The sequence below is a fragment of the Wasmannia auropunctata genome, unplaced genomic scaffold (genome assembly GCF_000956235.1).
Source record: "Wasmannia auropunctata unplaced genomic scaffold, wasmannia.A_1.0 LD336048.1, whole genome shotgun sequence".
Classification (NCBI taxonomy): Eukaryota; Metazoa; Arthropoda; class Insecta; order Hymenoptera; family Formicidae; genus Wasmannia; species Wasmannia auropunctata.
In genome coordinates this window covers 386,089-401,451 of record NW_012026842.1, presented here as the reverse complement: position 1 = coordinate 401,451, position 15,363 = coordinate 386,089, and the positions used below count along the sequence as shown (strand labels likewise).

The following is a 15,363-nucleotide window of genomic DNA, read 5'->3' as shown; positions in this document are numbered from 1 at the left end:
GTTTAAAATATGTATGAAACATTCAACATACATGTTTTTAATTAGTATTATTAAAATATATCGTGCTGCCTGAGTAAATACACACACGCGCGCGCGCGCGTGTATATATAGGTACATAATATATACAAAATATGTTTTACAATCCGAGCTATTTATTTGAAAAACGAGAGATTTATACAAATATAAAAAACAGAATCGCCATTTAAGAAATATATTTAAGAAATTGCACGCTTTATGATATTATCACAATATAATATATAAAGTATAATATTTTATATATATGTATAATTTTATTATAAAATATTTTACTGTATATATTACATATTTTACCATAATACAATGATGGAAATACAAAAAATGATGGAATCGTATAATTGTACTAATAATTATCGTATTCTAAAAATTTAATGATATATATATATATAAATGCATGCTTAACAATATTAACTACTTGTTCAAAGATCAAAATTCGAACAAGAGATTCATGCGAATGTAAAAGACAAACAGAATTTGTTTGTATGAAAAATGTATTTAAGAAATCGCGCGTTTTATAATATCGCCGTAATATAACATATAAAATACAACATCACGTATATGTAGTTTTGTAATAAAATATTTACCGAGAGTAATTACAGTTACTGAGAGCTCAGTGAATTTCATTGAAATTATTTCTATTAAAATACGTACGAAAGGAATGTGTCGACGCTAGCTATGATAAACACAGAGAAATGCTGAACTTTAACATTGATTCTAAAAGGGCACATGTCAAAATTTCAAAGCTATCTATTTATACATTATTTATATACAAAAATATAAAATTTATACAATCTACAATATGTGTAACTATATATACAGTACGCTTTAAAAATTTGACATTTGCTCTTTTAGAATCGCACCATACTTATGAATTGGAGTAATAAGTATTGAAAAGAAAGAAACACTATTAATTTCATCTCCATTTTTTTCATTAAATAATCGCAAAGGTAGAGCGTGAAATAAACAGTTATTTGGACATCGTGCACATCCATGACTTGATCTAAAAGGAGAGGCGCATGAGAGAAAAAAGAGGATTTCAAACTTCGACTGAGTGTTTTTTTCGGCGCTCGCGAATTCTGTCCAGTTTGCAACGCTCTAAGAAGCGCGAGCGCTATGAAACACATCAGCATCCGCATATTAATAACCGCGTTAATTAAATACACGCGAGGCGCTTTAAACACGTCGGTGCGCCTAGTTCGAGAGCCTCCGCCTTCGCCGCGAGTGTTTTGCTGCGCAATTACATTACGGGCGCTTGATACTGTTTCGTTTTCACGCCGCTCTTCCCCCCCTCCCCCCCCACCCTCGTTTCCCACCGGTTTTCCATCGGTCTTACGCAACTTTGTTACGGAAAAAATTATACATTACAACCTTGGCGACTAGCGATGGAGATTGAAGAGAGAGAATATTTTTACACGACCGATTTTTTTGCGCATTGAAGAGATATTCTCTGTTATCCCTATCGTTTTTCGATACCGTACTGTTTAAATATATTATTGTACATTTTAAATGCATCACGGATCGACCATAAGTACGCGATCATTCAAATCTGTATAAAGCTGCATTCTATAATTGAAACTTGAACACAATACCATTCCTCTTTCTCTCCTGTTTTTCTTTCAAACTGTCATCACGGCAGTCTCACATATGTACAGAGGAGATTCATGAAATTACGTGCATCCTTTCGCGAGGCCACCGCCTTTGGCTAAGATCAGCGTGTACGTTAACGCAATATTTTTATTACTCGTGAGAAATTTGCGAGGCCCTTCTTCGAAAGAATCCTTAAGAAAAAAAATCTCGCGAATGAAACATGAATAATTACAATCCGCGAGTAAACAATCCGAGAATAATATTGCCTTCTCAGCCACGGCGGCCCTTTATTTTACTTGCGTTTCTTCCTCCTTGAGATTACGTTTCCTCTTGCGCATGCACGATGTTGCGACCATCAGAAGTCCAACTCCATTCACAACGACATCGAGTGCGCCTCTTCAGAGAAATCACATTTGTGCGACTTACGAAAGGAGAGACAGCGCTATCGCACAGACGATTATCGACAAGGTCACCGCGACGGACGCGCCTGTGAACAGAAGATTGCGCGGATTGTGAGCGAAATTGAATTTTCCAAGCGAATAAAATCGAAGCCTCGTCTTTCGAGCAAATAATGGTTGTTAATTTGCTTTTACGTTATAAGATACGTGTTACATCTCTCTTCACTTACCGGCGCTCACGCATTTGTTATCAATCAGGACGTAATTGTCGGCGCACGTGCAGACTAGCTCTTCTTGTGGGTCGCACATCATAGACTTCGTCGACGAATCGTTCTCGTAATCCTCGGCTTGATAACACTCGTAGGTGCTGTTGCACGATTCGCCGATCGCTGCAAAACGATGTGAAAACGATTGATTTTACAACTCTCTCATGGTGCGCGCTTCCTTCTCCCGGCGATAATTGACCTGTCTCTCGTCGGGAGATAGATTTTTAACCCTCTGCCCGGAATATCGGTCATTATGACTGCTAAGGTTCAAGCTCTCAGATATATATTTTTCGTTATTTAATTGTTTACTAGAGTGGAAGACTGATGGTATATAACTTATTCCAAATTTTGTTCTTAACGTTTTTGAAATATACAATTTGTTCGTTGTTTTTTTTTTAACTCAAATTGTGTTCTGAATTATCCCATTTCAAATGAACAAAGACCAAAAATTGGATGTTCTGGGCAGAGGGTTAAAGATTCGCGGCGGTAATTCCACGAGGGAAAATGCCAGCGGCTTGAAGGGCGTACCTCTGTTGGGGAAACACCTCGTCATCTCGCGTTCGTAATGATAACCATGGTCGCACTGGCACACCTTGTCGATGCAAGTCGAGAACGTGAACGTCGTCGCGCACTGTATCTCCTCCGTGCATTCATCCTGGATCTTTTTAGCGACTGCCAAACATCTCGTGCCATTTTCGTTCAGCACCGTTTCGGCAGGGCATCCGCATGTCATGTTGTCGTTGCAGATAACACCCTCGATGTGCGAGCACTCCTCGTTCTTCTTGCACGACTCACCGATTTCTGCAAACGTGTGATTACACTTGTCAGGGAAGATTAAAGTACCGGTGAATATAATGTGACATCCGCAAATGTGGCTTTGCAAAGTCGCGAGAATAGAGGCGTGAGAAAATGATATTGACAATTATGAAATTATAATCAGAATAAGAGACGTGGGGTAATTTAATATTTGTGGTAGCAAAACAGCTACTAGAAATTGTTAGTCGAATTATAGTTGAGTTAATCATTATTTTATTATATTGTATTTTATTTTGGTATACTTCATAAGTTATACAGTTTGCGTTTATTAAGTAGTAATGAAGTAGTGAGTAGTAAGACAACTATAATACATAGCTATATGTAGACTTTATAAGTACGAATAATCATATTCTTTGAGTTTTGACAAATATATTTTTTAAATGAGTTATTAATTAAGTCATAATGATATTATGACATACCTATCGTATTAATAATATACTTTTTGTTAATACAACTATAATTTAACGTTACTATTTTCTTGTAGCCCATTCAACCTAGTAAAATTGGATAATATTATCATATTTCCTCAGGACATAAAACTTCTTTATTTTTCTTATCGCAGTCTCTAATTAAGACATTATTTTTCTTTAATTTCTTGTACTCTAATTGTACTACCTACTTTTATTCTCAAAATATGTATGCTTAGGTTGATTTTGACAAAACTCGAATTATTTTGATTAATTAAATCGAGCATCGTCGATAAATTAATTCATTAAGTACTAGTACTTAATGAATTAATTTACTTAAGTACTTAATACTTAATACTTAATGTTTTTGTTAACATAAATAAGATCAATTTTTATCATCTGACAGTAAGAAGAAATATTAGATTAGTTATCATTAATGTGAGAAGTTTTAAGTTAGAAATTTTACATTTCTACTGAATTAATCATTTTGTTTATTTTGAAATAAAATAATCCAAAGATTATTCGAAAAATTATAGTCCAAATATTATAATTTAAAAATAATCTCAAATTTTTGCCAAAGGATTCTTCTTGATAACGTCATATTGTGATCAACACGCGAATCACAGTGGGATCGAAGAATACTCATAAAAGAACATTTATTTTCAGATTTTTTATGTAATATTATTCTAAGAAATATAGACATTATTGTTGCAACACACTTACCGATAATTTCCCAACATACATTGTCTATCAAATGATAACCAGATGCACAAACGCATTTACCGTTCTCGCAAGTAGAGTTCGCCAAAAACGGTAAGCATTGATTTCTATCTGTGCAAGAAGCCTCGATCGAGTCGATCTCTATTTGAAGAAATTGTATAAGCGTTATGATTAGCTACTAAAATTACCAGAAGAAAACAAATAATTACATGCAATAATTATAATCGAAAAACGTTAAATTATTATTTGAAGAGAGATACGAAAATTTTTGTCTCGAAAAATGTCTAGAATTTCTCGCTTTTTGCTCGAGACCAAAAGTTTCATAAATATTTATTTGCGCTTACTTTGAACGCAATATTGCTTGTTACTCGACGGTACGTAGCCTTTCGTACAAGCGCACTGGCGAATAGTAAGGTTGCACATTCCGCCCTGGAAATTACATTCATGATCGAGATGGCACATCCGATAGAGCAGCGGACCTATTATAAAAGAGAATTATCTTACAGACGTCAGTCGTTTATTCGAAAAATTCGACAAATAAGATAAGAACTGTGATATATTCAAGTCGCGTTTCCAATCGTATCACCTGAAATTTTACTCCCGTGCATAGATGCATTGATGCTAGAGCAAGCTTGAATGTCAATATCTGGCTTCGGACACATGCAATGTCCGTCTTTGCAAAAAGCGTCCCCCGGAAGTGTCGACATGTTCCTACAATCTGACGTGTTTCTGCACGGAATAAGTGTATCTGTAATTGGATCGGTCGTTTCAGAAAGCGTTTCAAACTTTGTACAAGCAAAATATAAAAGCTGCTGTTCATTACAGTGTAAATAGGTTAGTTATTTTTGTTTTCCATCTTAGAAAAGTTGTCATCAATTATAACGGAAGACGTATAATGAAAATACACAATGGAATACATCGTGGAGCTTTTTGACCGTTGTGTATTTTCACAAATTCGCTGTATAAATAAAATAAAATTAAAATAGATAAACTTTCTTCAATCTTTTATTTGTAAAACGCGCAAACGTCCTGGGCGATGACCGATTCAATCAAAGATGTATTTAAAATGTTCAATTCGTCCTAGAACGCGAACCAATTTGCGTGCAGGCATGCAAAAAGTGAGAGACTTACTGTGAAGATAAATAAAGCTGTTTAACAAAAAATATACTTTTATATATAATATTTTTCTCTAAATAATATATTTTTTTATATTTTTTCTTATATTTTTCTCGTTCGAATAATCTGCGTTGTTAAGTTTGAGATTACGTGTGTTAATGTTATAAATAATAATCAATCATACGTATACCATTACAATATGCGTGTATTACGATAATTTTTCGCGATATAAATTCATTAAGAATTTAGAAAGTACACAAAAGCGTTATGTACATATCCCGAGAGATGTGATTTATTTGGAGAACATTTAACTTATTAGGCATATACCATGGTATTAAGTATTAAAAGTGATATATACAGAAATTCCGTTTTCATTTCGATAAGAAAGTGCTATGTTATTATATATTAATATGGTTCATTGTGTGTTGTTATCATAAACCATGACCGTTGATCAGCATATTCAATATCGTGCTTGAGTGATTCAAACGTTGTAATGCAAATATGAGTAAATGTATAATCATTAGATGCAGATTAGATGCTAAGAATTGCAGATATAAGGTATAATTTGAAATTGATTATTAGATAAAAGAAACTAATTAATAATTATTAGTTTAACTAATAGTTAAATTATAATATTTAATTTGGCTCTTTCCCTCATTATTTGTTGTATAAATTATAATAATTAAATTTATTAGTGACCTTTAATATTGATTTATCATTTTTATATTAAATAAATAATAACGTTTTAATTAAATAAATAAAATGTTTAAGCAGGGGATCCTGTCTGACCATTCTCAGTTGCCGAGCCTTTCTAGCAGTCCGTCAGCAAAGTGCGTTATAATTTTTGTATCTTATCACGGGCGAAAATTCAGCAGTCTTGAGCAGCGATCAAATTCTGCGTGAAACTCTGGTTCAAATTCTGCGGGAAAATCTGGTTCCGGAACGTTGGAAATGTTGAGAACAGCTTATGGAGATGCTGCTTTGTCTTCAGAATTTGATCGCGTAATGCTGCTCAAAATTGAAAATGCTGAATTTTCGTCCATGATAAAATACAAAAATCACAAAAATGCTAGAAAGGCTTGAAGACAACTGCAGAAAAGGGTCAGACCTTGCCAACTATCTCGACCGCCGTTTTCCTTTCTTGGTCCTTCTCATATGCGCACAATAATCAGTCTCATTATTTTTGGGACATCCATATGTATATGTATATATATAATGTTAATTATATTAGTTATTAATATTAAAGGTCACACTCGGAGTAAATCAGAAATATTCGTAGCAATCTATTACTAGTAAACGATTCTTATAGATTTTAAATTACTATCGCCGTGCGGCATCAAATTAATTGTAATTATATAATTTAATAAAATATATTTTCTCGCGAAAGAATATATTTTTCAGAAAATATTTCTTCTCGCGTGCAAAAGTATATTTCAAATTACAATTGATAATTTAATTTAGATTCACGGCAGAGAGTTTGGAAATAAATGCGAAGCAAATTCCAAAGGAATTCTCGGAAGAATAAAGGTCACCTGAATGTTTGGGACGCTACGGCACGGTATTTACAACGTGCAAACGTTACCTCGTCGTTTCTTGTGATTATGCCAAGCGTCATGTATGTATATGATTCAAAATCGTGCCGCCGAGTCTCGCGAGGCGCGAAAATCTGCGATGAGAATCCTCTGCAATTATCGCGCCGCGAGACACGCGAGCTCTTAGCGCGAGATTAGCGAGATAGACAGATCGCGATTTGGTCCCGAGAGGGATGGCACACTCACCAATCTTGTCCCCGTTCGCCAGACCGATCGCCAGCGCGATCGCGGCCAGGATCACGCACGTCCTCACGTTGCCGGCCAGACCCATCTCTTCTGCCTCTTCCGAAAACAATTCGATGCAATTTGCGTTTATCTCTCTCGCCGAGCTCTCAATTTACCTCTGAGTACGTGGCCCCTGACTCAGCTCTATTATGCGAAATCGGCCTGCGATCGGTTTGCGATTGAGCGTTGATACCGTGAGCGCGACTGATGAACGCGAGTCCGAAGAACCGTAGTGCGCGAGGTCCTCCTACTCGTCCCGTTTTATTGTGCTCTCTCACCAGTCTCACCCCACGACCACTCGCTCACAGCATATTTCTGTGCTCGTCCCTCTCTGTGTGCCTGCTCCCTCCCACTACGGCGCGGCACTAATTTCCTCCCTGCTCCTTGCCCGAACGGATCGCAGGCACCAATGAATACGATCGGTTTATTTTCCCGCGTTTTACTAAATAATACAGTCGTAAAAATGCATTTTAAGCATGATATATACCTACATTTGTTAAAACGACACACTCACGTTTCGTACAGTTATTATTTTAATTTGAAATTCTCTTTATTACGATATGATAATTTTTTACTACGAGTATCGAGTATGTCTTTTTAGTTTGTATTGCCTGTATTGTCTTTAATTTTTTCGTTAGCATTATTTTTAATTCAATGCGTATGGCTTATTTTATTTTTTAATATTATACTTGAAATTATAACATTCTGTTAACATTATACACATATTATTATTATTGTTTTATTGTTATTTCAATTATGTTAAAAGTTTAAACTTTTGTAAGTAACATTATTGCTAACATATACCTCATTTCTTGAAATCTTCTATTATACTTTGATATATAATATTTTCATGTCACTCACACTTTAATAAAATAATTATTGTTAAATTATATAAATAAAACGAAGTAAAGATTCTAAAAAAATAGTAAGAAATATATATTCATATAGGAACATGAAGCGAAAGTATGTCTGTGTTATATATACATACATACAAACGCCTTCTGTTTCAAAATATTCGTGAAAAGTCATCGTTTACTAGCAGAATTTCAATGTCTCTGTATGTATTTTATTGTTAATATCTTTGTCTAGCACATTTTCTGTAATATAATTTCTTTTCTTGTAGAAGCGAACAATTACGTTTCAGACACGTGCAAACGCTTTAAAGTATCTCTACTCGCAAAGAATCAGCTCTTCACATTTTATTCATATAAATTTTTATTTACCTTACATTATTTTATTGTATCTTATAATTGTAATTAAACTATATTTTTTGTTCTTTTACTTATTGCATCGTTTATTTCATTCTATACGTGTTCATTAATTCGTTTACTTCACCGTTCTCAGAGCTCTCTTTCCTTTAATCAATTTTAATTCTTATAACACAAAAACCAGATGAAACTAGATTTAAACGAAACTGTATAAGCTTCCGACGCTTCGCGATTAGTTGGACTGGTAACCGAAAGTTAACAGTTACGGGCATTTATTGCAATCGCGATAACTGATACTTTATCGAAATAAAATATTATGTGTTATTTATAAATATTGACACGTGTAAATATTATGCGTATTGTTTATAGGAACGTCCATCGATGTGTTAAATGAAATATTCGTGTAAGTATTTGCCACGCTTCCTTCATTTCCTTGTAATTTCCGATGCGCATCGTATTCTGCAGCACGGCTGCCATCAGTGAGATAAATGCGACTTGCGGTGCAAATCGCCACCGTGAATTAAAGATGCGTAAAGTATCGCGCGAGAATGTAAGGCCTCGTTTCACATAGTAATCATAACAATAATGAATCCGAGGTTGAATTAGCAGAATAATTGCTATCGCGGCACGTACTGCACGTTGAATGAACGCTTGGTTAATCGCCCTAACACACACCTAATTAAACAAGGTATGTTGATCGTATTATGTCATTTAATTGTTACCATCCAGCGCTTTCTTCGTTTAATCGATCGCCGGATTTACGCAAATGACGCCAGAGAAGAAACATTCATCAAAATGTAAAAAATCGAAGTAATAATATTATTACAACTGTAACTATGATCTCAATTTTTTCAACTTGTTATAATCTTGTCATATAAATGATAAAACCAATAGAACCTCCCGCTGCCTTTCAGCTCCGTCGCGAATTCGCAAATCGATGACACGGCATATTTTCTGTGTTTTCGTTTTACACAATGCAGTATCGAGAAATAATAACGTCACGCGTTTCAGCGTCTTTCATAAACCGCAATTGCGATCCTTTAATAGTGCATTTGTTGCTCAAATTATTTTCTCTTCCCGCCGCGAGTAGTGTTACATGCCGCGACGCAATACATTATTCTATTTATTTTAGAAATAGTTTTTCTCAAGTTTCTAAACAAATAGTTTGACATCGTGTATCCTAACAAACCTATCACACATATATATAAACCTGCCTAGACTAAATAAACCATAAATTCTGATCCCTCCGATCCCTCATGACTTATTTATCTTAAACGCCTAATCATTTCATACCGGTTGTTTGAATTTTCCTTCTTCACGAAAAAGAATCATGCTAATCAATATTTTACCTAGAACGCTTCGCGTTATTGATCATTATTCTACAAAATGTTTCTTTAAAACTCGAAATGAAGATCTCTCTTGATCGAAAATAGTCAGTTCTATGTCGTCACTCGTAAATACGCCTTGCCTCGTCATTGTTCAGAACAAAATATCTTGTAAGCGGACGGTTGTCGATTTTCTTTGATTTTGAACATAACCGTGGCTTCGGTTCATAACAGAGTAGTCGGAATAAATGATCGGTCAAAAAAATGAGAGAAGCGTCCCTACTGGTTTTGAAAATAAACTAATGTTTTAAAAGTAATTGATGTTTTTACCATTCTCACAATCAGTGAAACGACGATGACGTATTTCTCTCGATAAGAGCCTCTGATTCATTCCGAACGGGATATCGCTAGATACGCCTAGAGATAAGACGTTTATCTGACCAGGGCGTATACACGCCTCGTGGAAGGTGCGTCGTGAAGCCGCTGGCTATAGTTACCTGAATATGTTTCACGTTAGCACCTGAGCACAGATTTTTGTTTCAATGACGGTTCTCGTCTGCATCTCTCTCGTTTTCTTCTCGCTCGCCGGCTACGTCTTCTCTCAGGAGCACCGTGAGTGTACTCGAATTACGCAAATTATCATGCAATTATCGCAAGATTCCTGACATGAATCTGGATGCAAATTGGTAACGTTACATCTCATGCGGCAAAAAAATTTGAGGGATTTACTTATAGATTCTGAGCTTCTTTTTTAAGATTTTTCGTTTTTTTTTCAAATATGTCCTTTAAAGAGTCCAAAAAAATGTTAATCATCTGGACCGTCTTAGAAAAGATTTAGATCTTTCACATATCTTTCATATCTTTGAGATAGGTAGTAATTTCTCAAACAATTTTTGAATTTTAATTTTAGAACACATTCCAATCTTTAAGATATTTTTAGGCGTTTTTCATGTACTTTTTAGACTTTCGTGTTATTTTGAATCAATTGTTAGAAAAGTATATTAATAGCAAAATTGCATTGAAATTAGATTAATTTCCAAATAACCGTCATTTAATTAATATAAATTATGTTTGTGCTTAACTGATTCTTATGTTTAGTTATTAGAATATTTTTCCTCTTTTAAGTGAATCATACTATTGCGATTCTTAGTTATTCAAATATTTTTCCTCGTTTTAGCAAATCGCACTATTGCGTATATCGGCGAAAAATGCGAGAGGGACATCGATTGCATCGATAATGCATTTTGCCAAGGGCAAGAAGTCTGCCGGTGCGATCCCTTTTACTCACCAAGCCTCGATGGATCAAAGTGTACCGCCAGTAAGTTTTCACTATCAATTATTTCCCTAGCGAAAGATAATCGGGATCGCAATGTTCCGTGAAAGCAAGTTGATTAATCGACAAGCGCAGTTTTGGGTAAATCAACAAACGCGAAGAATTTTTTGTCAACACAGTATAAAAGTTACTATTTAAAAAAATTATTTGAAGATTGTTTCACAACCTTAGATTTAATTCTTGTTTGTTCGGTTGCGTTAAGTAAACCAAGTTAACAAAACCATGTTGCATTCATGTCTACTTGTTGTACAATATTTTCTTTTTTATTAACTTTTTTTAATACAATCTCTAATCATATTGTTATTGCATATTTTTTATTTTACTTATTTATTTCTAAGGATTATATTTATATTATATGATATGCCATTTATCATTGTTGTAATTATAAAGAAAATAGTGTATATTGTTTATAAAATATAGATGCGTTTTAATTCAACATGTCACAATGCTCATGAAAAAATATGAATTTTAGCAGTTATGAAGGCAATGGTGACTTAACAAAACCCTTTTTATTTTACAAAAATGAATATTTAATGAATGCTATTAAAATTATATTCTTATTAATTAGAAATATTCAAACACAAAAAAGAAAACTTTACTTTAGATATAAAAATAATTCACTTTCGACTACTCAAAGTAAATACCAAAAAATCCGTACGTCTAATAATACGATCAGAAACTAAGAAAAGAGAATAAGAAAATTACTTTCAAAAATTACTTGTTGATAAAATAATAAGATTCCTTGCGTTTTTATGCAGCTGTTGGGCTGACCTGCTTGAACTATGTACAATGTCAAAGCATAGCAAATGGCGAATGCAAGCAGAACACGTGCACCTGCAAAGATGATTTCTTCTTGGATAACAGAAATTTTTCAAACTGCATTAGCAGTAAGTAATAATCGCGATTCTCGTCGTATTGAAGTACAGAAAAAAAAGTCTCGGAAAGTATTGGCGGAGGTATCACATTCCGTCTTCGCATTTGGCAAATGGTTGAAAGAAGAAATTATGTTACAGGACCCGTTATAATCGGCGATCGCTGCCAACTTAATACGAATGACAATATGTGCCAGGAAAGATTCAATATGTCACTATGCATCAACGAAAAATGTCAGTGTCATACGGGGCATCATTTCGTAAACCAGACAAAGACTTGCATGCCGAGTCGAGGTACGCACTCATGTCTTTCTTCTTCCACAAAACTTAAATTTTTTAAAACAATCGATTGTTTTAAATTCCAAAAAGAATTAAATGGATAAGCGTTATTCGAATTTTTTGAAAACTTATAAGAATAAGCTATTAACTTTGAAAATCTAATTAAAAAACTATTTTGGAAATATTTTTTGAAAAATTTATATGACAGATTTTAATAGACTTTTTTAGGTATTATGTAAATTACACTTTCGGATTCAATAATTTCATTATGTTAAATTTAGACTTTTTTAGGTATATATTAAATTATATTATATATTATATATTATATATTATATATTAATAAAAATGTGATATGTTATATATTAAAGTTCATATTTCAAAGTTATTAACGAGGCATTACAAAAATCACAGTGTGCATGAGACACCTCGGCTTTGAATGATCTGAAACAGAAATCTCACAAGAAATTTTTATTTATGAATAGTTAAAGACTCAGAGAAAGCATAATTTTCTGTAACTTCAAAAATTAACATTTTTTTTGCTCTGTTAAAGATTAATTTTATCTTTGCTAAAAAGCGACTTTTAAATTTAAAATGACGTTATTTTGTTATTTTTTATTTTCTCTTTTTTTCCGGAGTTCATGCCTTGCTTCAACTATTTATAAATGAAAATTTCTTAGGATTTCTGTTTCAGGTCATTCAGAGTTGAGATATCACGCACACCACGTTTTTTGTAATGTAATATAAAACACTTGTTTGAACACTAATAACTTTGAAATTAATGATTATTTTTATATCAACTTTTTACTGGAGGGTTAGTTTAATATATGTATGTATGTAACAAATCTACAAAAGCTTCCCATACAGCAGAAATTATTCGAAATACATCATAGCGATATCCTAAAGATATATCACACATACCAAATATACTTTTATGATTATCCCTAAAATATTTATATTTATATTTTGGACCCTTCTGTTATGTGGGCCTATAAAAATCCACCATAAATTTAAAAAAATAGCCTAAAATAACTTTCTTTGTAAGATTTCCAAAGGTCAAAAGGCCCCTAAATACACTTTGACGCGATTAGATTATTAAATATTTATTTTTTCTGCTTTGTACAGTTTATTAATTTGCTTTTCTAGAAAAATATGTATGAGTATTTTCAACGTTACTTTATTTATTCACAGCTCTATACTTTTCATGCTCGTTCGACTACGAGTGTTACGAGAGCGACAGGCCATCTACCATGTTGTGTAAAGATGGTCAGTGCGTGTGCAAGGAGGGAGAGCGATGCTCTAAAGGTTAATTATACTTAATTGCGTCGTCACAAGCTAATTTAGTACAACTCTTTCTAAGTCGCTTAAGTATTTGTCTCTTTCTTTCGCAGGCTCGCTAATGACGGCCGCCGGAACGCTTATGGCAATCTTGCTCTTTCTACAACGAATTGCACACTAGCGAATTAATTCGTGAAATATCCAATTGCTTCAATCAATTTTACAATATAATATAATACAATACAATATAATATTTGCCGCACAAAATTATGACAATTCAACGCAAGTCATGTAAATGTAAGTTATGCAAATTACACTTTCGGGTTCAATAATTTAATTATGTTAAATTTAATAATATACTGATTTAGTGATTGTTTTGTATATCATTTTTATATTGTATTAATATTTTTAATAAATGGCTTCCAATATGTTTTGAGAAACAGAAGTTTTACAAAAATTTTGCGGTTGCTATTGAAATAAAAAATTTATATGAAAAAATATTAGTCTTACAAAAAAACTTTTGGAAATTATTAGAAAACTATTTAAGTTCAATATTATATATATATACCGTATATTTCAATAGCTTTTTATTAATACTAAAAGCAAAGCATTAACATATATACACACACATATATATATATATATATATATATATATATATAGAAGAAATATTTATCTGTTGTTTATTGTTAACATAATATTTATCTTTTCTATTTCCTCGTAATCCTAAATTGTGCGAATACATACATATTTTTTATTTTCTATTTATTTTTATCTATTTATTTTTAATATTTTATTATATTTATAATATATATTATATTTCATATTTAAAGTAAATAATTTATATATTATTACATTTAATATAATTAATATAATTAGTAACATTAATTACGTTTAATGTAAATACAGAAAAAAAAGAAGATATACAATATTAAAAAAGAAAAATAAAGGAAAACCGGTAAATAAGCTGGCCAAATTCTGCCTCGCGATGGAACCTAATCTTTAAAAATCCTTCCTTAGGCATCCTAAGAAGTATGAAAAAAACCGTTATTTATCCGAGAAATTAAGGGGAAAATTAATTGTAAGAATAACCCAGTAAGCTATTAGGCTTTAATATTAATTTATACGTAGAAAGCACAACAGTAGTGCTCTATATATATTATATCTTAACTTTAAGAAATTATACATCTGTGTGTAACCAAAATAAAGAGCATAGACAGAATGCCATATGGCCTTTCAAATTAATACATGTTAATTAATTCTAATTATAAGATCTTTACGCGAGCAAGTTGCGAGCACCCGAGATTATAATCGGATTTTAATAGAAAATACACTGCATCTATTTTGAGATACTGTCGATACAGACAGTTTCTTTTTGCTATCATATTTAAAATAAAGGAGATAGATAAAATATCCCACACACACACACACACACACACACACACACTACACACACACACACACACACACACACAGCAGAAGTGTCCAAAATATATTGTAGGGATCGATATTATATTGCAGTAGGGCCCTAAAAATGTATTTCAAATATTTCTGCTGTATTGGATAGACATTATAAGATCGAGAAAAAAAGATAATTAAAGATACAAAATATCTCTGCCTGTTAAAAAAATCGATAGAAAAAACGATAATAGGAACCGATAGGAGCTGCCAAAAATTTTATCATGTTCTATCGTATGTTATCGTTCTAATTTTTCTGTTCGAAAAAATATTGTTTCCTATCATTTTCTATCATTATCTGATAAAATTAGCGATTTTAATCGTTGAAATGTCGATAAATTTCTATAGTAAATTATTTTATACTGTTTTAATAAAATTTATTATTATGAATAAATGATTAAAACATATCGTAATGAACTGTTCATTATTATAACATGATAATTTTTTACG

General features: G+C 32.7%; 2 protein-coding genes across 2 annotated transcripts; one reads left to right on the top strand and one right to left on the bottom strand.

Annotated features, from left to right (window-relative positions):
• Positions 1-509: 509 nt before the first annotated feature.
• Positions 510-7,486, bottom strand: LOC105451645 (prion-like-(Q/N-rich) domain-bearing protein 25). Its single transcript, XM_011692216.1, has 7 exons — positions 7,125-7,486; positions 4,817-4,978; positions 4,575-4,709; positions 4,234-4,371; positions 2,816-3,088; positions 2,252-2,410; positions 510-2,110 (listed from the first exon to the last, which is right to left on the bottom strand). The coding sequence occupies exons 1-7, from the start codon at positions 7,207-7,209 to the stop codon at positions 2,046-2,048; spliced, it is 1,017 nt and encodes a 338-aa protein (XP_011690518.1). The 5' UTR covers positions 7,210-7,486; the 3' UTR covers positions 510-2,045.
• Positions 7,487-10,131: 2,645 nt separating this feature from the next.
• On the top strand, positions 10,132-13,895 carry LOC105451644 (platelet endothelial aggregation receptor 1-like). Its single transcript, XM_011692215.1, has 6 exons — positions 10,132-10,308; positions 10,874-11,014; positions 11,788-11,916; positions 12,043-12,195; positions 13,369-13,482; positions 13,569-13,895. The coding sequence occupies exons 1-6, from the start codon at positions 10,239-10,241 to the stop codon at positions 13,634-13,636; spliced, it is 675 nt and encodes a 224-aa protein (XP_011690517.1). The 5' UTR covers positions 10,132-10,238; the 3' UTR covers positions 13,637-13,895.
• Positions 13,896-15,363: the final 1,468 nt, after the last annotated feature.